This window comes from Filobasidium floriforme (assembly GCF_021052385.1).
Source record: "Filobasidium floriforme strain CBS 6241 chromosome Unknown HD553scaffold_30, whole genome shotgun sequence".
Lineage (NCBI taxonomy): Eukaryota > Fungi > Basidiomycota > Tremellomycetes > Filobasidiales > Filobasidiaceae > Filobasidium > Filobasidium floriforme.
The window spans coordinates 300,973-315,394 of record NW_025763651.1 but is presented as its reverse complement, the minus strand read 5'-3'; the positions used below and the strand labels follow the sequence as shown (position 1 = coordinate 315,394).

General features: G+C 53.3%; 3 protein-coding genes across 3 annotated transcripts; 2 read left to right on the top strand and 1 right to left on the bottom strand.

Moving 5' to 3' along the window:
- Positions 1–301: 301 nt before the first annotated feature.
- Positions 302–2,184, top strand: HD553DRAFT_346525 (uncharacterized protein; the record flags this gene model as incomplete). The annotated part of the gene is made up of 4 exons (XM_046183210.1): positions 302–425; positions 563–1,161; positions 1,218–2,098; positions 2,166–2,184. 4 exons carry the CDS (start codon positions 302–304, stop codon positions 2,182–2,184), a joined length of 1,623 nt encoding a protein of 540 aa, XP_046032631.1.
- Positions 2,185–5,169: 2,985 nt separating this feature from the next.
- HD553DRAFT_320516 (uncharacterized protein) lies at positions 5,170–8,753 on the bottom strand. The gene is made up of 15 exons (XM_046181152.1): positions 7,797–8,753; positions 7,550–7,730; positions 7,462–7,484; positions 7,178–7,399; positions 6,995–7,104; positions 6,881–6,931; positions 6,710–6,815; positions 6,512–6,652; positions 6,354–6,452; positions 6,280–6,286; positions 6,169–6,215; positions 5,930–6,112; positions 5,828–5,855; positions 5,746–5,764; positions 5,170–5,684 (listed from the first exon to the last, which is right to left on the bottom strand). Exons 1-15 carry the CDS (start codon positions 8,391–8,393, stop codon positions 5,408–5,410), a joined length of 2,091 nt encoding a protein of 696 aa, XP_046032630.1. The 5' UTR covers positions 8,394–8,753; the 3' UTR covers positions 5,170–5,407.
- Positions 8,754–9,491: 738 nt separating this feature from the next.
- On the top strand, positions 9,492–14,165 carry HD553DRAFT_327180 (uncharacterized protein; the record flags this gene model as incomplete). The annotated part of the gene is given in 9 exon segments (XM_046181775.1): positions 9,492–10,158; positions 11,258–12,160; positions 12,289–12,406; positions 12,638–12,668; positions 12,757–12,765; positions 12,785–12,954; positions 13,036–13,403; positions 13,472–13,605; positions 13,668–14,165. The coding sequence occupies 9 exon segments, from the start codon at positions 9,492–9,494 to the stop codon at positions 14,163–14,165; spliced, it is 2,898 nt and encodes a 965-aa protein (XP_046032629.1).
- Between the last annotated feature and the right edge of the window lie 257 nt (positions 14,166–14,422).

Genomic DNA, 14,422 nt, shown 5'->3' with positions numbered 1-14,422 from the left:
CATATAGGCATCGGCGGAGGGGTGGGGAGTGGAATGGGCAGATGCGCCGGGTACGAGGTCCGTGGTCTCTAGTGAGGAAGGTGCAGCCGATGGCGGAAGGAGCGTACGTACCATGAACGTTGGTGGGAGAATTGGGAATGAGGACCCAACGGCGGTGGGGGTGGTATGAGTGCAGGAGACAATGCGGCGGAGGGGTTCGTGGGAAATGAGCTGGGCGAGCGGCGGAGGATATGAAGCGGCAGCGCAAACCCAGCGTCGGAGGGGGTGTTGTTAGGTGAGATGGCAGAGAATGGATCTAGCCATGCGCCGGAGGGTGGATGAGGGCTTGGTGGGAAGTTCGGGGAGTTCGGACAAAGCAGTCAGTTCGCGAGAGTTCGGTTCGCGAGGGGCGAGCGAACTGGGGAGTTCGCGGGTTGGCGATGGAGGTAGGAAGTTGAGGGGGGTTCGCGCGCGAGATGGGAAGCGAACTGCTAGTAAAAAGGGAGTAGGACGCGACATTATACCATTAGGCAATGGGTCGAGAACACTCCCCTTCTCAATATCAAACACTGGGCATGTCCAGGTATTGAAGATGCCAAACTGGATATCCTTATCACAAACAAAGAAGGTCTTCTAGATAACACCAACTGGGTCTTGAACCGTGCCAATGTCCTCAATGTGTTCCGCGGAGATAACAACAACGCTACTCCTAGACAAAAGCAGGCAATGGCAGACGTCTTGTGTTCTCTTGGCTGGAACGCAGGAAGGTGGAAACCTACCGAGTGGTCTGACAAGTCTGCTTGGTGGTTTGGCCAAAGTGCTCAGCGGCCAGGTCCCGCTGCTGAACTGAGCCGATTGGATAGCCAGACAAACCGAATTCTATTCTTCCTCAATGAACGTTACCATGGACCCAGTGGAGCTCTTGACTTATTCAAGGCCATGAGGGAACATCACAAGCTCAAGCGTGTCCCTTGTCAAAAGAATTCAGACCACTCTTACAACATCCGGGTCAACGGACTGGCAAATGCGCCTTTCCGCATGAGGTGCAACAGTGAAGACTGTCAGGATAACATGTCACTTGGCCAAGCATATCGGTGGTTTTCTGCTCAAGTTGCAATGGGACAAGTTCGACCAAGTGGAGTCCGCCTCAAACAGATTGAAGTGGAAGTTGCCGACATCCAAGTGAGCACAACAGTTTGGCCTGTTCAAACACAACTTGCTGACGGGTGGTTTTATAGTACATCGAGCCTGCTGTGAATCAACTGAACAGCTTAAGGAAGCAACGGGAGTTGAGAAGAAAGGCTGGGGCCATCGCTCCTCCCCGTGTCCCTGTGCCTGCTCAACCTGCTCCGCTTGAAATGAGGCGACCCTATGTCATTCAGCCTGCATCGGAAGCGACAAGGCACAACGTCCCTCCTGCTTCACCTGCACCGACAGTTGCAAGGCCTGTGCCCCAAGTGCTGCAGCCAACACCTGTCATTCCAAGGGTGGATTCTCCGGTTGCTGAGCCTGTCTTTACGGCTCTGGATAGACTGCCTTTGCCAAGTCGGCTTACCAATCGTGTCATTCAAAGGCGGACTGGTCGTCCAGCACCAATGCCTCTTCACAATGCCATGCAGAAGAATCTCTTGAGGGAGAAGGCAAAGGCGACAAAAGAAAAGCAGCGCATGAAATCCTACCAAGGTGCAGTACCCAAAAGTGAGGAGAGACACTCGCCTTTGGTTGTGGAACGGAGCAATGCGGTTCTTGTGGAAGGGTCTATGCTCCCAGTCTATCGGACCACCTGGACTAGAGGTGACGGGAACTGCCTGTTTCATGCCATTGCCAAGGCGTTAGGAAGTCCCCTCCACGACCACAAGTCCCTACGGATGGATGCCTGCCGGTACCTCAGTGAACACGACACACAGTTCTGGCACGAGGCTGAGATAAATGAAGGACAGACTCAGGAGGATGCATGGGCATTGTATCTCCACAAGATGCGGCAGCTGGGAGAGTGGGGTGGTCAACCTGAGATCATCGCCCTGGCCAACGTTCATCGGGTCAAGATCAGTATCTTGTCCACGTTGGACAACGGGAGGCTATATTGGCACCACCATGGGCAGAACATTGAGACAGACAAGTGGTTTTGGCTCTACCATTCTGGGTCGCATTATGAGAACCTGGTCAGACCCGATTCCATTGTATAGTCCCCTCGACCAGGCGTAAAGTCGGATTTTTGACGTGTTATTGTACTATATCTCCGGAACTAAGCTTGATACAGCATTTCTGTAACATTTCCCTGCACTTTTAGACCAAATGCAACAAAAATGGTCTTGGTCGATTTTGCCGAATAGTTTGAAAAATCGGCCCCGACGGAAATCTCGCGATATCTCCGCGACAAAACGCGTTATGACAATTCCGATTGAAGTTCTCGAACTTTCAGAACAGTTAGCAACTTTTATTTTTTGAAATCCGTTTTTCATTTCTAAGTCCCTTAGGTGCGCACACCATTTTGGCTGGGGGCTGAAATCGGACGTTTTGCCCTATATCTCCGTCGATATTTGAGCTATCAGAAAAAGAAGACTGACGTCCCCCAAGCATTTTTCGATGCCGTTCAGGTGGTATAGTTTGTTTGAGCCTGACATCAATATTCGGCGAGAGCCCCTACCCCAGAACCCGCTATAACCCTTTGCCATTGATAAGGCGGTATCTCGAATTCCAACATATTCGTGGTCATGGGTATATCGATCGCGTTAACGGTACAAGGAAGAACTCGCTACATTATCTATCCACCGCTCATCCGTTCATATCCTCATCCTCATTGTCCTCCTCATCACTGTCCTCCTCCTCACTCTCCTCCTCATCACTGTCCTCCTCCTCATCACTCTCATCGGCGTCTGCACGGTTGTTTTGGGCCTCTTTGGACTCTTGCCCGTCGTCAATCTCCCTGATCGTGACCTTGCGGCTGAACTGCCCCATGAGAGACTGGACTTCGTGATCCTGATCGTACTCCTTGAACCGAGCAATATCGTAGATGAACCGCTCTATCTTGCGAAAATTGACCGGTTTTTGAGTGCAGGCATCGATTGCCTGCATGTCTGCCAGTCGAGTCAACCGCTGACAACCGGTCTTGAAGTCAGGGAGACTGTTGGAAACCGTATTGGCGATACATCGCATGGCATAGTCGACCTTATCGGGGGACAAGTCGTCGTCAAGATCGGCAGTGACAGGGGGCGCAAAAGCGGGAACGGGCTGAGGGACGTCGGCGGGAATCGGCTGAGGGGCGTCAGCGGGAACCGGTTGAGAGATGTTGGCAGGTACTGGTTGAGGGATGTTGGCAGGTACTGGTTGAGGGGGATTGGCAAGCTCCGTCTTCAACCTGGAGGACTCGGCTCGACAGGCTCGGAGTTTGTCCTTTTGGTCTTGTAGCTCTTTTTCAAGCTGCTCGACCTGCTTGTGCAGAGCGGTTGCAGAGGTTTGTGCCTGTTGCCGCTCGCTGAGGAAGCGAAGTATCTTCTGTTCCAGCGCAGGAGGGTCATCGGATGGCCAGCGAAACTTCTTGAGAATTGCGTCGAGGCCTGTCTGTGCCGACTGCATGCTGCCGATTGTGTCAGCCGCCGCCTTCTTCTCATCCTGTAGCAGCCGGTTTTGCTCCTCGAGTTCCTTGACTCGTTTAGAAGCGCGGTCCAGGTCCATCTGAACCTTTTCTCGACCAGTCTCGAGCTCCTTGACCCGTTCATCGAGGTTGTTTGATTGAACGTCTTCAAGCTCCCTGACTCGGCTGGTAGCCTGGTCTAGGCTCGCCTGGATCGTTGCTCGACCAGCCTTGAGCTCGTTGACCTGTTGGGTAGCCCGGTCCAGGTCCGACTTGATTGTCACTTGACCGTCTTCAAGTTCCCTGACTCGGCTGGTGGCCCGGTCCAGGTCCGCCTTGACTGTCACTTGACCGTCTTCAAGTTCCCTGACTCGGCTGGTGGCCCGGTCAAGTTCGGCCTTGATTGTCACTCGACCGGTCTCAAGCTCATTGACCTGTTTGGTAGCCAGATCAAGGGCGGTCTGGGTGTTGTTGACCTGCTCGTTAGCTTGATTGAGATTGCCATTCGCCTGTGGGTCACTTGCTTCAGCTATGTCTCGAGTTGATAGACCAGATCAAGCTGTTTACCTACCTGATTGAGCTGTTGTTGAAGCAGGACCTGCGCATCCGGTTGATCTGACAGATTGCTGTGAGACCGGTACCGGGTAAGCTGAGGTGTCTTGGGATACGTCTCGGTCAACTCGACTCACGTCAAGCTCACTGCTGCTCGATGCTTGAACAGCGGCTTCAGGAATGTGGCTAGATCAGTCCCGGATCTTGCACCGATCTTATCCTGAAGTTCTGTCATGGTGAGCCAGGGGTTGGTGTCATGAAAGGGCTGATCCGGGCGATACAGGCGAGGTGTGTAATGCTTCCAGACGCCATCGAGGGTATCTGGGTCGGGTGGCAAGCGAGCATAAAGCAGCTTGAACCTTGGCTTTGCGTTCTGCTTAGCGGTTGCACCGAATTCACACAGATCGTCAAACAGGTCAAAGATCGACTGATTGAAAGCGGTGTCAGATTGGTTTCAAGACTTGTTGGTAACAAAGACTCACCCTGTTGAACCACTCCCGTCGAACTTCTCTCTCCTGTGCCGAGGAAGGCCATTCGACATGCCTGTACTGGTCCTCGTTCAATGGATGCCACTCCCAGCACACACGGCATAGCGGTGGTGGATTGTCGAGGAGCACTACCTGCAGCAGTTCCATCACTGGTGGCCATGAACCGGTCCGGTATCTTGCATTGGGGTCTGAAAGGTATTCTCGATTGCCCCTAGGGGTGTCGGCAAATGGAAGGAGCATGGTGTTCTAGTTCAAATCACCCGGTCAGCCAGACTTGGTTTGATTGGCCCCAGTTGGATCTTACCTAGTCAAACTATGTTGCTCCCCAAAGCTGATGGATTAAGCATGTTCTCAACCAGTAATGTTATACGTCTTGCCAATGATCCCTTTGAACTCGACAGGTGATACGCAAACGGTCTGGAGGAAGCAATCACGTGATGCCGGTATGGTCAGCCCGGTCTGGTCTCTGCAGTATGATCGCCGGTCTGGTCTTCCCCGGCCCGATGGAAGCCTGCAAGTTCAAGTGGAAAGGCGAGGCGAAGCACGACGACTGGTTCCCAAAAGTGTGCTTCATACCCCGGGTCGGAACCCCCTAATCCTATAATCCCGGTGCTGCTTCCCGGTGTCACTCACCCATCTTGCTCGACCAACCCGGTCCCGAAAAGATTCCCCAGCTCGAGACGCAATCGAAAGCAAACGTCGTCATATACCCGACCGCCGTATAACGCCAGAGTGCAAGAGCGTGCTGGAACATATACTGACACACACTTTGGCTATCTTGTATGATTTCACGATCACAAGTATGCAATCATAATCATACACGATAGCAAAGCAGTCGCTCTATCGTGTCATCCCGCGCCTCTGAAACCTCTCGCCTCAAAGCCATCTTCGCCAGAGCACCATCCAAAGCGTCGACGTCGTCCTGAACACGCGACCACGACGACGTGCACTGCGAGAGTGCTTCTCGATAGACGCTCAAGGTTTCGCCTTTTTCTGCGTTGCGCCATCGCACACCCTCCAAGCTGCCGACGTTGAGACCCTGCTCCTCGGTCGGTATCGAGGTCGCGGCCTCGGCGAGCGCCGTCAAGGTGCTATAGTAGGCGGTCCGATAAGTTGAAGTCGACGGCATGACGATCACCACGAGCGGCTTACAGCAAGTTGGGAGACGGGTCTACAGGGGATATCGCAAGACTCTTAGCCTTGCGTGCCTGCTTACGTCAACGAGGGCACTCACTTCGCAGCAGGTTGAGTGGTATGGCGCTCTGAAGACGAGACGAAGGACAATACGTTCAGCTCAAAGAATAGTTATGGCAGAAAAGACCGGCGCTAAACTTACTCGCAATACGGGCACAAAGTCGACAACCGATTTTAAAACCTCCATCGCGCTCCGCTCGTACAGACGCTCGAGATCACCGCGAGGGGAATGTGGCGAGGCTTCCGGGGTGGACTCTGCGCTTTCGCTGTGAATCTGAGCGCCACTTTTCCGGTTCTGTTCGGTGGTGCGGCGAGCTGTAATCCACTGCAGCGTCATGTCAGCAAAATGGCGTGGCTGTACGCCTCATGGATATGGCTCACTCCGTGCACGATGCAGCTCGCGGACGTCAAGAGGACGATTTGTGTGACTGGTTTCGCCCCCAGTACAGCGGATCAACATCGGTGAACAGCTGTACCCACCATGTCGCTTACCATAGGTCTGTCAAATGTCGCGCACCGCCTCGATCAGCCCAGGGCTACGGGAGGATAGCGTCGGCTGTACTTGCCATGATCCATTGATAGACGCACGTGGCCGGGAAGAACTTGATGGAGATCAAGTCCATCGCCTCTGCACACCGCGACCTCAAGGCAGCCTGTCCATCGACCTGCAGTACTTGCAAGTCATTAGTCCGTCGTCGAGTGCAACGACCGCGATTCGACTTGCCGACGCCCGCCAAGTCGTCTCTACTGCCTCGATGAAATCGTCCAGGTTACGATCCGAGTCTGTTTCCAAGATCGGCTGACTGATGAACTTGGCTATGTATCGAGCGATCTGCCCGCTTTCGATCCAGCCTAATCGAAAGGCCTGCGAATTGACGGGTCAGCTCGTTGCCAGAAACAGAATTGGAACGACCAGGCTTACGACGTGGAAGCGGGTCTCAGATTCGACTCGAGGCAGGATGGCGCCTTGCGGAGAGCTGCCACTCTGCTCGATAGAAGCAGTGATCTCCGAGAGGAGACCGGCGGGACTGGCAGGCAAATGGCGGCATGTCAGGGAATCTGCATGCACCCTCGCAGAGTGTCCAGCTCTTACAGCAAAGGCTGGACCCCCGTCGTGGCAGCTGTGAAAGCGTCCTGTATCCAGCTGAGCAAACCAGAGGGTCATTCGGTGTCGAGTCGGGCGATAGAATCGACGGAAATCACCTACGCCGCAAAAACTACCCTATGAGTCTCTTGGATGGCGGCTCGGTCGGTAGTCACTAGCCTGTTATGACGATGCAATAGCTTGATCTGCTCGGCGATCGTGCTCTTCAGCATCTATGGGTGGGGAACAACGTCAGCATCTCGTGCCTCGTCGATCATACTCGAGGCAGCATGTCGCAACACTCACTTCGCGATCCATTTCTGCGTCTTGCCCTTCCTCCCAGCCCTTCGGTATCTCTCCCATCATCAGGTTTGACAAGAGCAACAACGATTTGAGCCCCTCGAGGCTGGGTCGTCGCATGATGCCGTGCGTGTCCAATAGCCGCAATGCCCTGTCTTTTAGAGCCTGGCAGACTGGTATCCGAGAACGGCCGACGGCAGCGCGTTCGTTCGGCAAGGGTGACATGGCCTTCGTACAGATTGAAACGATCAATCACTCTTACATCCATCTTCGTGGACCCCGCTACTCACATCGTAATCGACCCGTTCCGGACCTGAAGCGATAGAACAAGCTCGTCAGCACGACAACGATAACATCGGACCGACCCGTCCGACTGACTCATCGCCTGCTCGATGAACAACGGCCCGCCCTTCTTTGACCGCAAAACGGCAGGGTGCAGGCTCGACCTCGCCGCCCATGCTTCGATGCAGGCGAACGTGACCTGTTCCGTCGGTGCCAGCCGCTCAGGGTCCTGTCCCGCCGCGTCAAACTTGCGTCGCAAGAGGTGAGGATCCAAGAGCTGCGATTCGGGGTCAGCCTATTCGATATTCACCTCTGAGCGAAGAAGACGGTGAAACAGACTCACCGGATACTGAGCGTGAAAGACCGCTAGGTACGTGTTCACCAGCGACCGACTTAATTCTTTCCGCTCGCTCGTCTCAGCAAGCAGATTGCCCAGATCCTGGAACCCCAGGTCGACAGGAACCAACGACAAGGACGCCCCGGTCCTAGGCTTCTTCGAATCTCGTCCAGGCGGTGTCAGGTCTAACCAATCATTCGACCAGACCGACCGGCCCACGGAACTTGGAGTAGCCGATGTGCTTGCGTCCGTATACCCAGTCGTCGTGTTGGCAGAATTGGTAGTAGTAGTAGTGGTGATAGTGGTGTTTGGATCGGAGGACGAGCTCTGATCGAGCTGATCAAACGATCGTTTTCCAGACCGTCTGTCCACGGGACCAGAACGGATGGTCTCACTCTCCGTACCGTTTGCGACAGGTATCCCACCGGCAGAGGTGTATCCGGACCACGCTCGATCGGCCGGGACCGAGGCCCACGAGCTCTGCGACGTCCCAGTACTAGGTCCAGCGGTATCAACAGCAGAGATCCCGTCAGTCAGCCAAGACTGATCGACGAGATCACCTTGGCCTTCCGTGACGGCTTGTTCTTGACCATGCCCAGCCATGAGACGTAACAACGCCCATGTCTCCTCCTCGGTCAAAACGTCTAGGCCTGAATTTGCACCGCGCTCGTTGATTCCTGCCTGTACCACCGAATCCACACTCTTCCGATTTGAAGCCGATCCGGTGGTTGTTTGGTCAAGTGTGAATGGTACGGCGGGTCCCAGTTGAGACAGTCCCTGAAAATCGACGTCGAGCCAGGGAAGGTCAAGTTGGGGTAGTTGTAGTTGTTCGGAAGGAGGAGCGACTTCGGGCGGTTCTGATTCGATCCAAGCTTTGATCCATCAGCAAGATCCCTTGCCCGATGACCGATATAATCGCTCCTTGCTTCTTACTACTCACGGACATGTATCCTATCCTCCGGCCCATGCAAACTACCAAAGCTTGGATCATCGACCGTCCCTTCGTCCAACCTGCCTAACGTGCTGTACACCTTCTGAGGAATCTTGAACTCCGACAACGCCTTGGTACAGTCGATATTCCTCTTCCGACACCCTTCGCATATCGCCGTCTGTAGATCTTGACCTGGGCTTGACCATGTGGAGAGTGAGCATTTCGTCTTGCGGAGCTATAGCCAGGGAAGGAACACATCGGGGATGGTCAGCAAGAAAAGAAGTGGTGGGATGAGATGTAGGCTTCGCGATCTCGGCTCGGCTCTCACTTTGCAAGCATCGCAAGCGGTGTTCTGCTCTGTATCGCCAGGTTAACGAGGAGTTCGTTGGCGGATCGTAGCAAGTAGTCGAGGTATCCGTCGAAGTCGAAGACGTCGGGATGGGCATAAGTTGTTCAGGGATTCAGAGCGTCGATCAGCCTCCGATGCATCCCGGCCACCGTAAGATCTAGCTATGTGAATATGGGGAAACCTTTCCGGATACCCTACAAAATCTTACATGTACCCTACAAGGTCTCCTAGCAGTCTTATGTCTAATTTAATCCCCCCGAGCAAGCCTTACAAGCCACTCCCAATGCCCTTGTTCCTGGCACCCGGACACTACCTTGAACTTACCCCTTTGGGCATCTGTCAAGGAAGCATATCTTCTCGTACAACCCAAGAAGTATTGCCTATGTATCCTCGCGTTGTATCGCACACAAGCTTCTCAACAATGGATCAATTCTTCTCATCTGCTCCTGTGCTACGAGCTCTCGCATCTCCCCCAATTGACCTAACCTGGGAAGAAACTGCGTGGCAAGAACGTGAAGCAAGATACCAACTAGCTAAAGCTATAGAACTAGGCTTCGCCGAGAACTCTCTCCCAGAAGAAGAGATAATCGACTCAGAAGACGAACCTCGTATCAATCTAGATGATCCTGCCGCCGTCGAGAACCCCCTACACAATCTACCAGGAGTGTTTCCAGGTCTACCTGAAGTGGAGGTGGAAGTGGAGGTCGATACGACGATCGTCAACCAAGTGATCGACCCCCCGGTTCGAACCGAGGATACCCCTCTGCGCGAATTTGATGAGGTCGGGTTCACAATCGATCTCCCTCTTCTGGAAGGCTATGCTACTATCGATTTAGCTTTGAACGCAGTGAACGAGCTGGGCAAAAGAGATGGATATGCGGTTTGCAAGAAGCGTACCACAGCCGACAGGAATGGGAGGCTCTACAAGGGAACGTTTCATTGTGTTTATGCAGGGAAACATCGACCAAATCATCCTTACATCGGTGAACATGGAAGGATTCGAGCCCAAGAAACCTTCTCAAAGAAGCGAGACTGTGGTTTTGCCCTTTATACAACATGCCCCGTCAATGGCACATGGCGCGTTGAAGGTCGAAACTTGCAACACAATCATCCACCTGACAGATCTGCCAGAACTCACCACGTTCATCGTAAACCGACTCGTACCGAGAGGGATCTTATTGTGGCAGGTTTCGACGCAGGGATCAATGCTTCTAGGATCCTGGAACAACTATCGCAGCTGGCAAGCAAAGAGAATCGACAAACGTTTGTGTCGAAGCAAGAGATCTACAATTTACGATCAAGGTATTACTGCTTAGATGGCGGAGCTAGGACAAGAACCGACGCTCTTATCCAACAGTTACAGGCCGCTGGAGTTCCTGCTGCGTCTAAGATCGGTGATCATGGTCAATTGACACGTCTCTTGGTGTCAGATCCGATGGCAATCACACTTGCGAAACGATACGGAGAAGTCTTATACATCGACTGTACATATCGTACCAACTACTACAAGCTCCCCCTGTTACATGTTGTGGCGTCGACTGCAGCAAACTGCACGTTCACTGTAGCCTTCGGATATCTGAATAAGGAAGAAGAGGAGGATTATCTCTGGGCGATGTTTCAATTGAAACACTTCCTACGAGACGTCCCTATAAAGACCTTCCTTACCGACAATGAAAAGGCTTTGCGCAATGCTCTCGACCGAGTGTTCCCAGCTGCAGATAAGTTACTATGCATCTGGCATTTGAACAAAAATATCGTGGCGAATTGCAAGAAAAGACTACCCAAGGACAAATTCGACGAGATGATGTCGAGGTGGTACGCCATCGTAAGAAGTCCCACTCGAGACGACTTTGACCTCCTGCGTCGAGAGTTTGTTCAGGATTTCGGTCATGATAGAACTACCAAGAGTTCCTGCGCCTACATGACATCTCTGTTCAAGGACGCACCCTACTTTGCGACGTATGCAACGCGAGGGATGTTTCATTTAGGCGCCACTGCTACGTCCATTGTCGAAGGGGCACATGCTGCGTTAAAACGCTCTCTGAACGCAAGAGCAGGAGATCTGTACCATGTCACAAGCAACGTCTTGAGGTTCATGAACGCCACACAGCATCGAATCTTCGACCAACATGCTAGGGAAGAGTCGAGGGTGATCGTCTCAGCACCTCCTGCCTTTGCTCTGGTGAGTCGCGCGCGACCATGTCTTTGATCACGTGATGCTGATGCCTCGGTTCGAACCGACGCGCGCGTCGGATGCAAAGTTGAGTGGCATCCTCTCGCGTTATTGCATCCGCAAGATGATCGATGGACCATACTCCCTGGCCAAAGCTGCCATTCGCAACGACGACGAGTTGCCCCAGTGTTCAAGAGACTGGTCTAGTAACATGGGAATGCCCTGTAGGCATGATTGTGAAGCTTTCATTCGGGGACATCGACGCCATCCATTCGGCCGAGATGAGTTTTCCACACATTGGCTACTCAGTCACGAAAAGGACCTTATCGACGAAGCTAGAACTCTTGGGAGATACCAAGCTCGAATCGATCCTGTTGTTCCAAACTATAACACGATAAGGTTGGGAGGTGGCGTAGCTCCACAACTGCGGAACGCCTATGTGGATCTGGATAACTCGGCGATGACCATAGACCGGACTCAACGTGAAACAATCTTAGATCCTGTACGCGAGACCCACCTCGGGCGTCTAAGCGAGTATTCCTTATCACAGGGAACACGACAGGGGATCAACACAGCTGAAGTGTTACAAGGGGTTGTTGCTGCACGACCTGTTGCGAGGGCAACAGTCTCATCAGGTCGACCTGAGACTCGTGCTGAAGAAGTAGAGCGACAGACCAGTCGCAAGCAAAGAAGAATCGACACTTGCACAGCGTGTAATACCCCAGGTCATCGCAAAAACAACAAGAACTGTCGTTTAGCCAGTGTTACAGCTCAACGAGCAATTGAAACTGCTTCACAGCAAGGTGCTCTGGCGTCGCAGGCCGAACAAAGACAGCGACAGATGGAAAGGACCTTATCTGTCGCATCAATGATGAGACCCGACGATAGATTACTGTTGGAGAACGTTCCATGGTCAGGTACATTGGCTCCACACTCGCAGCCGAGTACTCAGGGCTTTGATCAAGCTTGTAAGCAACCACTCGATTCCCTCGGTTCGAACCGGTGGCTCCAATCTGAAAATAAACTCCTTTGGTTGATCGCTTAGAATTGATCCCGGTCGTCAAGTCGATGAAACGTTCTATTGTAGTGGCGCGCGAGTGGCTTGGCGATGAAACGTCTCGACTTGTCTCACCAAGCGAGATCCACCGTGGGAGCGATGTTGAGTGACATTCCTTGTCGTCATCTCGCTTACACGATTGCAAAGAAAAAAAAAAAACACAGGCAAACTCGTCAGTCGTACGAGGGTATATACATCATCAATTCCCCCCCTCCCTTTTGCTTTTTTCCCTTTCTCGTCTCTACTACTTCACCTTCAACCTTTCAAGGCATGCCTCGAGAAGGACCTCTGGATATTCCCAGTGTGTTTAATCGACGTTCTCAATCTCCTACTCGAGGACGTGGTACTTTTTGGAAGAGCCTGACCTCGTGAGTGTTGTTCGGATTCGAAACTGTTCAGTCCATCTCCTGCTACGTGACTCTGAATCGTAATACTTGTTATCTTGCTATTTAACAGCCTTTCTGCGTGAGTTCAACGTTTGTAGTCGTTGTTCTTGACCGATGCTTACGTTCTTTGCTCATTACTTAGTCGACTTAACCGTGTACCGCCCCCTCCCTCGCCCACCATGCCCATCGCCCCGCCCGTCCCCCAAGAGATCCCCCCCGATCAGCTCGCCATCGCCGAGAATGTTAGGCGTGCTATTGAGGAAAATTAGTCAGTAATTTTTGCTTAGGTTCGATCTCTCGGTTCGAACCGAGGGAAATCTGACACGTCATCATTCTTGTTATCATTTAGCCGTATCGCTTTCAAGATCGAGCACCTATTGGCCTGGCCCGCCGACTGGCCCCGTCTCGACATGAAGGTGTGGCCCACCCTGTTTGGAAGTTTCGAGCACTGGGTCCACTGTCATCGAGAGCAGGCTCGACTCGCCGAGGAGTACCAAGCCGCCGGCAAACCCCCGACCGTACTCCGCTCTCCGGACCGACACCTCGCTCGTTTGGCCAACAACCTCGGCGCTTACCCCGACCCCCCTACCCTCGGCACCGATGGAGCGTATCCCGTCTGCCGTTGCGAAACCGGGGCTTTCTTCGCTTGCATCATGACCAAGGTCGACAAAGCGGGCAAGAGGGCCAATATTCTTCCCAAGAGGAAGGATCTCGAGAGTGAGTTCATCGTTTTGCTCCCTCGGTTCGAACCGAGAGCTCATTCCCGAATTTGTTTACTTTGTCAGTCTGCGACGAGCTCGCTCGAGAGGATGAACGCATCGACGAGCTTCCTATCGACCCCCCTCTCGACAGGCTCAACCGTTGGTTGACCCCGGGTCGAGCCGGCACTCAGGACATCAGGGCGATTAACAACTGGCTCGTGAGTAGTTTCTTTGCTTCGTTCAGAATCATAGGAAGCTAACTACGTTTGTATGCATATAGTCCCAGTTCCGCGGCGGTTGGAGGATCGCATGCAAGGGTTGTCGCTACCTCTGGAGGCCTGAGGATCCCCCCGTCTACACCGGCCCTCAGCAAACCGTGATGGTCAAGACCAGCGGTGCCTTCGTCGACAGGTTTCCCCCGCTCGCCCTCTGCGTGAAGTACGGCCCGATCTACATCTGTCGAAACTTGCTCGGGAGCACTCTCGGGAATCAATCCACCGTCTGTGGCCACTGCAAGTCGCTCAAGATCGGATGCGAGGTTCTCTCCCCCGACAAGGCAAACGAGCTCGACGATCCCAATCAGGAAGGCGTCGAGAAGGCCCTCGGGCTTCTTTCTATCGTTGAGTCGCAGAACTCTGCTTCGAAGGAGGCCCGCCAGGAGTACTACGACATGATCCGAGCTGCGTTGAAGAACCGTGCTTGTCACGGAGGGCGAGACGCCGACGAAGAACACGTTCCGGTCTACAACGCTGCTTTGTTCCCCGTCGAGGATGCTTAGGCTATTTACATAGGTTATTTTCTTGGGTAGGATACGGCTTTTAGAGCCTTTTTTCTTGTACGGTGGTGGCCATCGAGGTGTATCGACGCCTCGGTGATGCGGGGGGGGGGGGTCGTCGGAGGTGACCCCTCCTTCGACCCCCCCCCCCCTCTACGATGATCATGGCCTACGGGCCTTTTTTTATGTTTTTACATCCGAACGATTCCAGTGTTTGGTTCTGACGCGCTTGCCCACCGGTTCGAACCGGTGGGCTTGAT

Coding starts and splice junctions, on each gene's coding strand:
- HD553DRAFT_320516 (XM_046181152.1), bottom strand. CDS start 8,393: ATGGCTGGGCATGGTCAAGAACAAGCCGTCACGGAAGGCCAAGGTGAT. Junction 7,485..7,549: donor GTTCATCGAGCAGGCGATGA/GTCAGTCGGACG, acceptor CTATCGCTTCAG/GTCCGGAACGGGTCGATTAC. Junction 6,653..6,709: donor CTGAGACCCGCTTCCACGTC/GTAAGCCTGGTC, acceptor GTCAATTCGCAG/GCCTTTCGATTAGGCTGGAT.